This window comes from Mesoplodon densirostris, chromosome 9 (assembly GCF_025265405.1).
Source record: "Mesoplodon densirostris isolate mMesDen1 chromosome 9, mMesDen1 primary haplotype, whole genome shotgun sequence".
NCBI classification, from domain to species: Eukaryota; Metazoa; Chordata; class Mammalia; order Artiodactyla; family Ziphiidae; genus Mesoplodon; species Mesoplodon densirostris.
Genome location: NC_082669.1, coordinates 47850134 through 47864464, shown reverse-complemented (window position 1 = coordinate 47864464; position 14331 = coordinate 47850134). Strand labels below are relative to the sequence as shown.

Genomic DNA, 14331 nt, shown 5'->3' with positions numbered 1-14331 from the left:
ATTATATAAAACAGTTTAATAGAGTTGGCAAATAGGGAAGCTTTAGGGTTAAGCAACTTAATAATTTTCCTGTTCAGCTCTCTGAGGATATGACATCCTTTGGGATTATGTTGCTAATTGATACTCCAAATTCATCTAAGAAAATTAATCTGAATAACTCATAAACTTAATTGTTTGCAACATTATAATTAACATACCTTCAGTTTAGTAACTTCACATTTAATTGAAGGTGATTCTTTGAAGCGTTGACCAAAAACTCTCACCATCATACAGTTATATTTTTGAATATTACACAGTCCAGCATTCTCAAGTTCTATAATTTCAGGAACCTTGTCTTTGGAAAAAATGATTTAAAAATAGGACATATTTGCTTTAATTCCAGAAAAAAACTCATTGTTTTCAAGGCCAAAATTAAAAGCGTATATAAACTAATATTTTAAAGTCTACCCCCAATAATATTTAGTACATTAATTAAACTATTACATGTTAAGAGTGATCTGGTATTAAAAGAAGAAGTGTTACCCACTATTCAACTCAATAGAAATAGCATTACAGATACTACCAGTGCCTAACTATACAGGTTTATTTAATTTTTTAATAATATTTGATACCAAATAAGTGCGAGTACTAACAAAGTACTCCTACCATGGCCTATGTTTTGGTTTTACCATTTTGCTTTATGTCATAGAGATAGGTTATAGAAAAAGTGCTTTTGTAATAATATAGTGTCCTTAGCAATGTGATGTATTAAAATTTTTAAAATAAATTCTTAATTTGTTTTAGAAAAGAATTATCAAAATTTGTGCATGCTGGGCTTCCCTGGTGGCGCAGTGGTTGAGAGTCCGCCTGCCGATGCAGGGGACACAGGTTCATGCCCTGGTCCGGGAAGATCCCACGTGCCACGGAGTGGCTGGGTCTGTGAGCCATGGCCGCTGAGCCTGCGCATCCGGAGCCTGTGCTCCGCAATGGGAGAAGCCACAACAGTGGGAGGCCCGCGTACCGCACAAAAAAAAAAAAAAAAAATTTGTGCATGCTGTTGTCCCAAGTATTGTTGATATTTTTGTGTATTATTGCTATCCTACATGCTACCATAATCTTAGGTGTACTTCTCAGTCATAGGAGAAAAAATTTATTTTATCAGTCAGAGTTAACTGACCTTCATATGGTTATTTCTGTGGTTCTGGTCTTGGTAAGATCATTCATTATCTCTATGAGCAAGATCTGGTGGTCAAAATAGATAAATGCAGTATAAAAACAATTGAGTCCTTTGTCTAAGTAGTGGCAAAATCCAAATGAATATAACTTTAATAGCAATAGGATATAAATCCTGTTACATGTATTCAGAACCCTAAAATATTTATGAAAAATTTAAAAAACACGTATTATTCTTTCATATATTCAACAAATGTTTACTGAGCAACATCTATTTTTCTGGTGTTATTCCAAATATTGGAGATATAGTAATGAACAAAATAGTCCCTGCCTTCATGTAACTTACATTCTAATATGGGAGGACAAAAAAATAAACCAATGAAAAAATAAAGTGTATCACGTAAGTGTTTTTGAGGTAATGGGGAAATATTAACTATGTTAAGGGAGTTAAAGCCCATGGGGTTGTGTGAGAAAAACTATTTAGAATGACGATGGAAGGATTCTATGATAATATGATATTTGAATAGAGAAGGAAGTCAGTCATGAAGATATGTGGTAGAATGTGCCAGTGAGAGGGAGCAGTAAGTGCAAATGTCCTGAGGTAGAAGCAGGCTTGGCCTTTTTTGAGGAACAGCAAAGCAACCACTAGAGAACTCTGGAAAGTAATGACCTATGGAGACAATGGTAGATGAATTCAGTGAGAGAGGAGTCTCAGACTACATAGAATCTTCTAGGCCATAGTAGGGCCTGCCAATTTTATGCTGAAGGAGATGAGGAGCTAACAGAGGGATTTAAGCAGGGGAGTAATACGATCTGACTTACATTTCAAAGGAATCACTTTAGCTGCTGCATGGAGAATAAACTTTGAGAGAATCTATAATCAGGGAGAGAGAATAGTGGCTTGGACTAAGTTGATAGCAGGGAAAGATATGAAATTCTTTGAAGCTAGAGCTGGATTTGCTGCTAATGGATCAAGCATGAGGCTTGATATTAAAAGAAAAGTCAAAGTGACTACAAGTTTTTAATGTGAACAATTAGAGGAATGAAGTTTGCATTTACTGAGATGGAAAGGGGCAGATTGGTGGTGGTAGGAGTAAAATCAGGAGTTACTGGTTTAATAGTTAAGAGAATCAAATTCACTTTTTGAAATGTCTTTATCTAATATATTGGGACAAAATAATTTGTACCGTTTAGGTAGGTTAGAGAAAAAAATTAAGCATATTAGTAAAATTAGCAAAATATAAACAGTGCTTTAAAAATACTAAATTTGAGTTCTAGAAGAATGATTATCCTCTGCAAGTAGAGGGATCAGCTATGTGCAAAGGCCCTGAGGTCAAGAGAACTGGTATTGTAAGGAACAGCACAGAAACCAAAGTGGGTGGAGTGGAGTGAGTGAGGGTGATAGTAGTAGGGGATGAGTCTCAAGAGATATTGTGTGCCTGATCACATTGTGTCTTATAGGCCATTATAAGTCCTTCAGCTTTTATTCTAAGATGAGACTGTTTTGGAATATTATTAACATATTGATTAATATAATTTGGGTTCTTTTCCATATATAATCTGAATAAAGCCTGTTAGGATACTGAAGGTAAAAAAGAACAAAGAAATTTTCATAATTAAATAACATACACAAGATCAAAGTTGGAGTGTATTTACTTACCGTGTGAATCACTGCAATCATAGGAACTAAAGCTTGGGGAGCATGCACACCCCCATTCCATACACTGCCCATGGCCACTGCATAAATTGGGGCATTTTAATGACAAGAGAATGTCTTTAATTGACTTGCTGTATTCTTCTCTGTTATATTTCCCCTCTTCCAAAATCCTCTTTTTACATTCATTTTCTAAAAGGGCCACACCTGCTTCTGCCCAGCTAAGATCATCTTTTAGGAGAACATCCTTAAAACACATCTCTATCACACTGTCTAGTCTCTTGCCAAGAAAGGCAAGACAGTGCATTCCTATGCTGGAGTTGGCAAGAGTGTGCTGACATAGTGCCGATGTGCTGTATTCGGTGTGGCCAGATGGTGTGGGCCACGTGGGGACAAACTCTTGGTGGACATCTTCAGTGTGGTCCTCAGGGAAAAAGTAAGTAAACTCTTCTAGGTCACTTTGGCTGAGACTTTGAAAAAGCAAACAAAGGAAGAAACTCACTGAAGTTTTGCTGTTTCCATCTGTTTTGTCGATCCCACCTTGTTTCTTGGCTGTGATTACCCTGGTCCTTTGTAGGTTTCCCCTTGTCCAAAGTTTTTGATGCATCTTGTTTTTCATTCCCAGGATGTTTTTGTAAATTTAAGTCCAGATTGGTTAGATTCACATGCTTTTTTTCTTGAGGAAAGAAATCCAAATTATTTTTTTCTCAAGATGTATGCTTGTTTATTCCTCTGACAGGAGCTTCTGAATTAATATATTCAGAGGTGACATCTAGCTCTGGTATCAAGGAAGTGAATTTGACATGTTTGGGGTCTTTGCAAGCTGAAACAATCTCTGATTGAGAAACACTTTACAGATGATTAGAAGATGGATACAGTGAAGTAGTGTCCATTGAGCAGCTACAATAGGACTGTTTTCTAGGTGATGGCAGAGAAACTGTCATTGTGTCAAACATGCTTTTTCCTGGTAAAATCCTTCCAGATGGAAAACAGAAAAGAATAGTAATTTGGACAAGAACAATTTTTTCTCAGTAACGTGTTGCAAAAAAAAGCAGAGCGTTGAGTCACCCACCACTCATGTTAAGTCAAATATTAATACAATAACAAACGAAAATAAGTTACTTTCTTACCTCCATTCATTAATAAAAGCAACACAATTATTAAAAGTTTGCTCAATTTTGGGGCTTCCCTGATGGCGCAGTGGTTGAGCGTCTGCCTGCCGATGCAGGGGACACGGGTTCGTGCCCCGGTCCGGGAAGATCCCACATGCCACGGAGCGGCTGGGCCCGTGAGCCATGGCCGCTGAGCCTGCGCATCTGGAGCCTGTGCTCCGCAACAGGAGGGGCCACGACAGTGGGGGGCCCGCGTACCGCAAAAAACAAAACAAAGCAAAAAAAAACTAAGAAATTGACTTTAGGACTCTACTCCTAAATAAACTGAAGACTCTGTTCAGATTTTATCAGTTTTCCATGAATGTTCTTCTCTGTTTCAGTTATCCAATCCAGGATATCTTCATAATGTATTACTCGTGTTTCCTTAGTCCTCTCCAATCTTTGACAATTTCTTACTCTTTCATGGTTTTCCATGATTTTGACACTTTTGAATAGTACTATTCACATATTTTGTAGAATGTTTCTCAATTTGGGTTTATATGAATTTGCTCGTGATTAGACTGGGATTATGACTTTGAGGAAGAATACAACAAAGGAGAAGTGTCCTTCTTGAGTGTTATTAGTAGATAAATGGTATCACTATACATTATCACTGCTGATATTTACTGTTGATACTTTCACATTAACAAATATTTTTGGGGATTTGAACATCTTGGCAAAGAACCCTGAACAAATCTGGCCAATTTAAACCAGAAATTTAGCCTCATTTTAGCAATAATAGCAAACCAAATCTCTTACTGAGATTTGCATTAGCTCCATACATCCCATCCAGAGGATGGCACGAACACACCAACACACAGAATTCCATCACTAGCAGTTCATGTGTATTACACATTTTCTTACCTTCTGCACAATATCCCATACATCCCTGAGTGAGTTGTAGTAAGTACACAAAAAACTTGCCACAATTTCTTATGGACACTGGGATTTGAAAAAGACAGCAGTCTTTTGTAGTGCTAAACAAAAACTGCCATGTGTATAGCTATAATCACTCCTTCTATTCAACATTTTCCTGGAAACCCTAACCAATATAGTAAGGTGAGAATAATTTTTAATTTATAAGGATTGAAAGGAAGAAATAAACTTTTATTATTCTCTGATGATAAGATTGGCTCTGTTGAAAATGCAAAAGAATATATAGAGAATTACAGGGAATTTAGCAAGTTTGCTAGGTACAAAAATCAATGTAAAATCAACTATAATTCTATACAATAGTACCAGTTAGGAAGTAAATTTTTTTAAAAAATAGTATTTACAATAGTGCCAATAAAAATACAAATAGGAATAAATTAAACAAAAGGTATAAAACACCCTTAAGGCGAAAATTATGAAACTTTATGAACAATGTTAAAGAAAATCTGAATAAGTAGAGGAGCATACTGTATTAATGGATTGGAAGACTCAATATCCTAAAGTTGACAACTCTTTCCAAATCCTCTATCAATTGAGAACAATTTCAATCATTGATATGTGGTATTTTATTTTTTATTTATTTTTTAAATGGAAGTATAGTTGATTCACAATGTTGTGTTAGTTTCAGGCATACAGCAAAGTGATTCAGCTATACATCTATAAATATATTTATTCTTTTCCAGATTCTTTTCCCTTATAGGTTATTACAAAATATTGAGTATAGATCCCTATGCTGTGCAGTAGGTCCTTGTTAGTTACCTATTTTATATATAGTACTATGTATATGTCAATCCCAAACTCCTAATTTATCTCCCTCCTTTCCCCTTTGGTAACCATAAGTTTGTTTTCTATGTCTGTGGGTCTATTTCTGTTTTGTAAATAAGTTCTTTTGTAACATTAAAAAAAATATTTGTAGATGTGTCTTACCCCTTTCGCCCTCAGAGTGAGATTTTTGACAGTGTTTTCACCCCATTTTGTCAAATTATAAGCATATTTTTCTTAAGACATGGCATAAACTTTGTTTAATGTAAAACTTGTTTCTGAACATGTTTTGAAGGGAGTTTTTTGTTTTTTGCGGTACGCGGGCCTCTTTCTGTTGTGGCGTCTCCCGTTGCGGAGCACAGGCTCTGGACGCGCAGGCTCAGCGGCCATGGCTCACAGGCCCAGCCGCCCTGCGGCATGTGGGATCTTCCCGGACCGGGGCACGAACCCGTGTCCCCTGCATCGGCAGGCGGACTCTCAAGCACTGTGCCACCAGGGAAGCCCTGAAGGGAGTTTTTAAAAAACAAAAACATGTTTATACCTGAAAATAAAGTGCTATAAACAAACAAACAAAAAACCCTGCCATTTGGCACAAGCTGTCAATTGCTTGATCTCCCCAGGTGGAGGTAGTGTTTCTGAATCGTTCAGAGACAGGCAGATGGGGACCTGTGTTGTGCAGTGGTTCATCCTTTGGATCAGAGAAAACAAAAGTTGAAAAGCCAATTTTTTTCATACATGGTAGATAAATCAACTTTGCGTTTTCTTTTACACAACCTTTAAAATATTAAAGTATCAATCATTTAAAAAAATCTAATAACTTGTACCCATACCGTAAAAGAAGTAGTAACTTCATGGAATAGTAAATTTAAGGGTACATCCCTCATAATTAATATAATCTTTTTCAATTAAAATACCTTTATTCCATTTATTACATTTGTATTGTGAACAAGAGAAATTCAGTATCAGTTAACTCATGAAATAGCTGATACATCTAAGACAAGTCAATCTGAAGTCATCTTAATATACAGCACAAAGATAAACTGATCTTCGAGATTTCTTGAAAAATTTCTGGAAATAGTATATGTAAGAAGTCAGTGCACAGTAGAGGAGGCATCAAAAATCGGGAGGAAGACAGGATTGCTCAAAATTTGGTGATGGACCAACAGGCTGGCAATTTGGGAAAAAAATGAGGTTAAAGCCTCACTTGAAGCCAAATTTGGACATCTTTCCTGAGTTCTTTTTACATTACATACCTAAAAAGGAAAATAATTCCCACTTCTGCATAATTTTTAAAATGTGGGTATCGATAAGGAAAATGAGCCTTCTATTAAGACATAATCCTTCTATTAAGCAGACAAGAACTGAAGCACTTAAAATATGCAGTGTTTTAATGTTTGAAAGTTACTGAGGTTAAGTACCTGAGCCCTGGAGAGTGACAGCCTGTGATCAAAACTTGGCTATCTAACCTGCTATCCAGGTGACTCTAGGTGTGTTACGCCTAAAAATATGTTTTCTGTATTATATGGTGGAAATCACGATGACAGACTGTCTTCTATAAGATATTGTAAGTTAAAACACTTGGTGGACTGTTGAACATTACATTAACAATTACTATTATTGTCAGAATAGAGAACCTTGGAATACTCCCTTTGATTAACTTAATCTTGATGCAAAATTAAAATAATATTGCAGCGTGAGAAATAAATTGGTTGTAACAAGATTCAATCCTTATATGAAAAAATACTTAAGAAAAAGCACGTGTAGTTCACATTAGTGAGTTGATACCTCAACACATTTGGTTGGCATCTTAGTAGGTCTGTCAAAGAGGAGAAATAGATACCATCGGGGAGAAAGGGAGTGGTCACATATCAGGTCTTGAATGGCTAACTGCTGGAGGCGCAGGGAGTCAAAATGGACACTTCTATAAGGGCTCTGAAGAAACTGGTGTCCCCCAGGAGAGCACTCCTGAGCTAGAATGGAAAGACAGATGATGTTATGTATTTTCTTCATTGACATAGTTCAGCCCTCAATTAAAACTGACTACTGAAATAAAAACAGAGCAAATAAACCTACAAGTGCACATGAAGGCCATCTGAAATGTCATGATCTCTTAGTAAAACAAAGATGACAATATGCACTTTCCATAAATACAATAAGCCAATCAACAAACTCTTTAGAATGTATTTTTGAGGTATTTGAGCTTCAAGGACTTTATTTTCATTTAATTTGGACAGGCAAAATTGCTGATTGCTGTTGAGTCAGGATTTGTTTATTCCTACCATCAGAAGGCATAGGCCTTACAAGGACTCCTCTTGAGAGTGATCCTCCAGATTTGAATGCAAATTACTGACCCTCCATGACCTGCTTTCTGCCACAGTAGCCATGTGCCCCCCCAAATCCCATCTCTGCCAGGTCCTGGAATGCGACAAACTAAACCAAACGTGTAATGCTAATATAATTTTTGTAAAATGCCCTCCTAGTGAAGTTTCTTGCATTTTTTTTACTGCAGGAAAAAATATAAAGTTTTCACATTTTTTCTTATTTTTAAATATAAAAGTAGTGAAGTTCATTTTCACTTCTAAGCATAGGAAAATGAATGGGGTAGAGGGGATCAGTTTTGAAGGATAAACAAGAAAAAAAAACATGGAGAAAGAGCTAGTTCTGTAGATTTTTTAGGAAAGCCATTTTCTGAGCAGTAGTTGGCCTGGAAGATACTTCTTTCTGTCAAATCCGCAGAGGGGGAACATAAAGCACCTCATCCCAGCAAGAAGAGAGAAGGGAAGAGGAGGCAATAAAAACAGTTATCCTGGAAATACAGCTCTTGTTTGAGGCTACTGTCTCCCTAATAATAAGAAACACATGGAACTGTCCTTATTTGGTATATCTTATTGACACAATAGGCAGAAAATCTCCCAATATTAGATATTGTATTTGTTCAAGGAAAACACTATAGTAAAGATAATATCTTTGAAGTAGAAATGGGAAAGAAAAATTTAATCATTACTAAAGTACCTCACTATGGAAAAAAAAATCTATCTAACTGAACAAAACTCTCAAATGTTTATTACATAATTTTAAGTTATACAGTGTTTACAAACAAAAATCAGTTTCCAAACAAATTAATAAGGAGCACAATAAACTAGAGATAATAATTTGCGTGTCAGTCTCACAAATGTAGCTTATAAAATTGTCTTTATTATATAGGTTTTTGCTTTTTATTTTGTTTGTAGTTACAGCAGTTAAACTGTAAAAAAGGTATTGTTTTGCAAGATAAAAGATCTCCCTAAAGAATTTTTTTTAGTAAAAGATTTTAGGAATGACCACAAAAGGTTCTTCTTCCTTTTGTCTCTAGTTTCACCAGTTATAAATGTCCCCAAAGGCTCTAGTGACTTTGACAATCTCAATTTGTCAACACTAGATAAATATTTTATAAAATGTATGTGGATAGAAGTCAGAGGATGTGCTATCATTTCATTTAATTTTGAAATAATTCTAACCCCCTGTCAATATCAGAAGATTGCATGTGGTTAGAAACTAAGGAAGATATTTTAAAAGAGATTACTAGTGAGGTTTGTATAAATTATTGAAATGTTTTCTCTGATCTTATCCTACAACAGAATTTTGTCTTGGGAAAAAAGTCAATAACTCCATCTTTATTCTGTGCATATTTCTCCTTGCTAAGCACTTCTGAAGTTCTCACATTTCCTCTGATTTTGCTGCTTTGAATAACTGTTTTCTAATCCAAAGCTAAAGATGTCATAAATGTAGAAGCAATCACAGTGTGACATCAACAGTACTAGGAACTGTATAATATTTAAACAGAAATTTTAAATTTATTTAATATTAATTTTAGAGGAAAATTCTTAATTTGTATAATTAATAATAGCTCATATTTTGTATCATTTATTTCACAATTTTTCCCTCCAAATTGACTTGTCACTCATTAAATGTTCAAGGTCTCTGTAGAAAAATTTAAATCTTACTAGCAGTGAATAAGCCACACTCTTAAAAATCTCATTACAGCCTTAACTCTAGAAGGGAGGATATAGTTAACTATGGTTGGTTTGGGCTCCCATTTGGGAATCTGGGGGCCTAGCTCCTGAAGTACTAAAAGAGTAACTCTACAAACCCATTTCACACATCAGTCAATTTCATGACATGAATGATGTGCAAAGCTTTCTAGCAAATGTCCAATAAAAATTTTTTCCCTCAAAACAAAAGTACGTATAAAATATACATTAAAATTTACATTTCTATTTATTCTGTCTTCTTCTCAATAGGATTTAAAGAAGCTAGGTAGTATATAACAGAATCTGCAATATTTGCATTTCAGATACTTTGGGAAAACGTGTCAAGTTATAAATAACAGATACATAATGATACAGTATGCAGATAGTTTTCTAGTTTTGTTTGTAGGTATAAGTAACCTGTATTAGATTAATACATTGGTTAATAAAATGGCTAAGACTAGTATGCTTTAAGATTCATAATTGGGTGACAGACAAATATGTTAAGAAACTAAATAAATAATTGTATTTTTAAGAGATGAATATGCTTAATGCCCAAAGACAGGCACTTCATAATATCTGAGTTTATAATTATAAAACCTTTGGTATATTGCTCTATGGGAATTTCAAATATCTGTGAATTTAAAAAAATTGTATAACTTCCCCAAAGATGTGGAAAAGAGAAAAACCACCTTTTAGCTCCAAATTCAGTGAGACATAAAAAGTTAATCATTAAGCTTCTAATATTCAAAATTGTATTATGGATTCTGCAACAACACAAAAGTCTGAAAAGCAAGGTCAAATAGAGAGTGATGGACTTAATAAGTCTCTTTACTTTGTCATACTTTATATATTAAAGGATGAATGCTCTTGAAAAGAATACAAATAGACCGAAAGTAAAAGGATGGACAATAACATGCAAACAGTAACCACAAGAAAACTGGACTGGCTGTACTAACATCAGACAAAAATATCTTAAAACAAAAAAAAATGTTACTAGAGACAAAGAGACACATTTTATAACAATAGAAGTTTCAATCCATGAGGAAGATATACACCTAATAACAGAGCACAAAAATACATGAAGCAAAATCTGAGAGAAACAAAGGGAAAAAATATATATACTTCAACAGTAATAGTTGGGGACTTCAATACTCCACTTTCAACATGAATAGAAAAATGGGCAGAAAATCATCAAGGAAACAGAGCCAGAACAACACACTATAAACCAACTTGAGTTAACGGACATCTATAGAACACTCTACCCAACAACAGCAGAATATAAATTCTTCTGGAGTGCACATGGAACATTTTCCAGGATGGACAATACATTAGACCATAAGACAAACCTCAATAAATTTGAAAATATAAAAATTATACAAAGTATGTTCTCTGACTGCAATAGAATGAATATATAAATCAATAGCAGAAAGAAATTTAAGAAACTTACAAATACGTGGAAATTAAACAACCTAGAAAAGCAAGAGGTCAAAGAAATGAAAATAGAAATGAGAAAATACATTGAAAAGGATTAAAAGAAAGATACAACACACCAAAATTTATGGGATGCTGCTAAAGTAGTGTTTAGAAGAAAATTATAGATATATATGCCTATATTAAAAAAGAAAAAGATCCCAATATAATGAACTAATCTTTGGCCTGAAGATTGGAAAAAGAAGAACATACTAAATCAAAAGGAAGAAGGTAAGAAATTTGCAAATGATATGATGGATAAGGGGTTAATATCCAAAATAGGCAGAACACTCTTTAACATAAATCATAGTAATATTTTTTTTGGATCTGTCTCCTAAGGCAAAATAAACAAGTGGGGCCTACTTAAACTTAAAAGCTTTTGCACAGCAAAGGAAACCATTGGCGAAACGAAAAGACAACCTACTGAATGGGAGAAAATATTTGCAAATGATATGATGGATAAGGGGTTAATATCCAAAATATATAAACAGCTCATATAACTCAATATCAAAAAACCAAATAATCCTATTAAAATTTTTCCAGAGATAATATACAGGTGGTCAAAGGACACATGAAAAGATGCTCAACATCACTAATCATCAGAGAAATGCAAATCAAACCCATAATGAGCTATCACCTCACACCTGTCAGAATGCCTATCATCAAAAAGTCTGCAAATAGGGTTTTCCTGGTGGCGCAGTGGTTGGGAGTCTTCCTGCCGATGCAGGGGACACGGGTTCGTGCCCCGGTCTGGGAGGATCCCACATGACGCGGAGCGGCTGGGCCCGTGAGCCATGGCCGTTGAGCCTGCGTGTCCGGAGCCTGTGCTCCGCAACAGGAGAGGCCACAGCAGTGAGAGGCCAGTGTACCACAAAAAAAAAAAAAAAAAAAAGTCTGCAAGTAACAAGTGTTGCTAAGGATGTGAAGAAAAGGGAATCCTGTTGGTGGGAATGTAAATTGGTGCAGTCACTATGGAAAACAGTATGGAGGTTCCTCAAAAAACTAAAAATAGAGCAACAATATGAGCCAGCAATTCCACTCCTGGGTATATATCTGAAGAAAACAAAAACACTACTTTGAAAACGTACATTCCCCGCAATGTTCACAGCAGCATTATTTACAGTTGCCAAGATATGGAAGCAACCTAAGTGTCCCGTCAACAGATAAATGGATAAAGAAGATGTGGTGCATGTATATATATATATATATATATATATATATAATTATATATATGATTGAATATTACTCAGCCAAAAAATAGAATGAAATTCTGCCATTTGCAACAACATGGGTGACCTAGAGGGTAATATGCTTAGTGAAATAAGTCATAAGTGAAATAAGTCTCATGAAATAAGTCATGAGAAAGACAAATACTGTATGTTATCACTTTTAAATGTATGTGGAATTTAAAAGATAAAATATACTGTATGTTATCACTGTTAAATATATCTGGAATTAAAAAAAAAAAACAAATGAATATAGCAGAACAGAAACAGACTCACAGATAAAGAGAACAAACTAGTGGTTACCAGTGGGGAGAAGGAAGGGGAGAGGGACAAAACAGGAACAGGGGATTAAGAGGTACAAACTACTATGTATAAAATAAATAAGCAACAAAGATATATTGTTCAGCACAGGGTAATATAGCCGTTATTTTATAATAACTTTAAATGGAGTATAATCTATACAAATACTGAATCACTTGGTGCATAGCTGAAACTAATATTGTAAATCAACTATGCTTACATTTAAAAAGTAAAATAAAATCAGATAAAATAAAAAGAACGTATCTTTCACTCATCGGCTAGAAAGGAAGCCCTTTATTTCAACATATCTCAATGTCATTGGCCCTAAGGAGGTTTCTTGAAAATGTTCAGCAGAGTAGAAATGGTTCAACCCCTGACTGAGCTTACTTTTGACATAAATTCATATAGAGGTGACAACCTGATTACCTATCAATCAACCATGCAAAATCACATAGATTGCAACACGGTGACCATGTTTTACCACTTAAGCAGTTTTTCTGTCTTGTAGATCAGTATATTTTACAGAAGACTGAGAAATTACTCCTTTTCAAAGATTTTGTTATTTTTGTACAATAAAAACAACTTTATTATTTTTCTTCCAGTTTTATTGAAATATAGTTGACATACAGCACTGTATAATTTTAAGGTATATAGCATAGTGATGTGATTTACATCATGAAATGATTATCATAGTAAGTTTAGTGAACGTGTGTCATCTCACATAGATACAAAATAAAAGAAAAAAATTTTTTCCCTTGTTTTGAGAACTCTTAGGATTTACTCTCTTAGTAACTTCCATACATAACATATAGCAGTGTTAATTATATTTATCATGTTGTACATTACATCCGTAGTACTTATTTATTCTATAACTGGAAATTTGGGGGGGGTTGTTTTATTTTATTAGTTTTGGCCATGCGGCTTGTGGGATCTTCATTCCCCGACCAGGGATTGAACCCGTGCCCCCTGTATTGGGAGCATGGAGTCTTAACCACTGGACTGCCAGGGAAGTTCCTGGAAGTTTGTGGGGGGTTTTTTTTTGTTTGTTTGTTTGTTTGCGATACGCGGGCCTCTCACTGTTGTGGCCTCTCCCGTTGCGGAGCACGGGCTCCGGACACGCACGCTCCGCGGCCATGGCTCACGGGCCTAGCCGCTCCGCGGCATGTGGGATCTTCCCAGACCAGGGCACGAACCCGCGTCCCCTGCATCGGCAGGTGGACTCCCAACCACTGCGCCACCAGGGAAGCCCTGGAGGTTTGTATTTTTGACTACCTTCATCCAATTCCTAATTCCCCCACCCCCACCTCCAGTAACCACAAATATAATCTCTTTTTCTAAGAGTCTGCGTGTTTGTTTGTTTGTTTGAAGTATAATTGACCTACAACACTATGCTAGTTTCTGGTGCACGAAGATAAAAGCAACTTTTAAAAATCATAATTTTCATACAAAAATTAACTTGTTTCAACTTACTATCTTTCACAATGTAGTTTAAAAATAAAATTGGAGGGCTTCCCTGGTGGCGCAGTGGTTGAGAGTCCGCCTGCCGATGCGGGGGACGCGGGTTCGTGCCCCAGTCTGGGAGGATCCCACATGCCGGGGAGCGGCTGGGCCCATGAGCCATGGCCACTGAGCCTGCGTGTCTGGAGCCTGTGCTCCGCCATGGGAAAGGCCAC

General features: G+C 35.7%; 1 protein-coding gene across 1 annotated transcript in view; it reads right to left on the bottom strand.

Moving 5' to 3' along the window:
* VWDE (von Willebrand factor D and EGF domains) overlaps positions 1–14331 on the bottom strand; it is a 50249-nt gene that overhangs the window by 32130 nt on the left and 3788 nt on the right. Inside the window, 9 exon segments of the mRNA XM_060107707.1 lie at positions 198–334; positions 2813–3284; positions 3286–3781; positions 3937–3995; positions 4564–4643; positions 4822–4952; positions 6239–6340; positions 7439–7622; positions 8004–8067. Of these exon segments, the coding sequence (XP_059963690.1) occupies positions 198–334; positions 2813–3284; positions 3286–3781; positions 3937–3995; positions 4564–4643; positions 4822–4952; positions 6239–6340; positions 7439–7622; positions 8004–8067 (1725 nt within the window).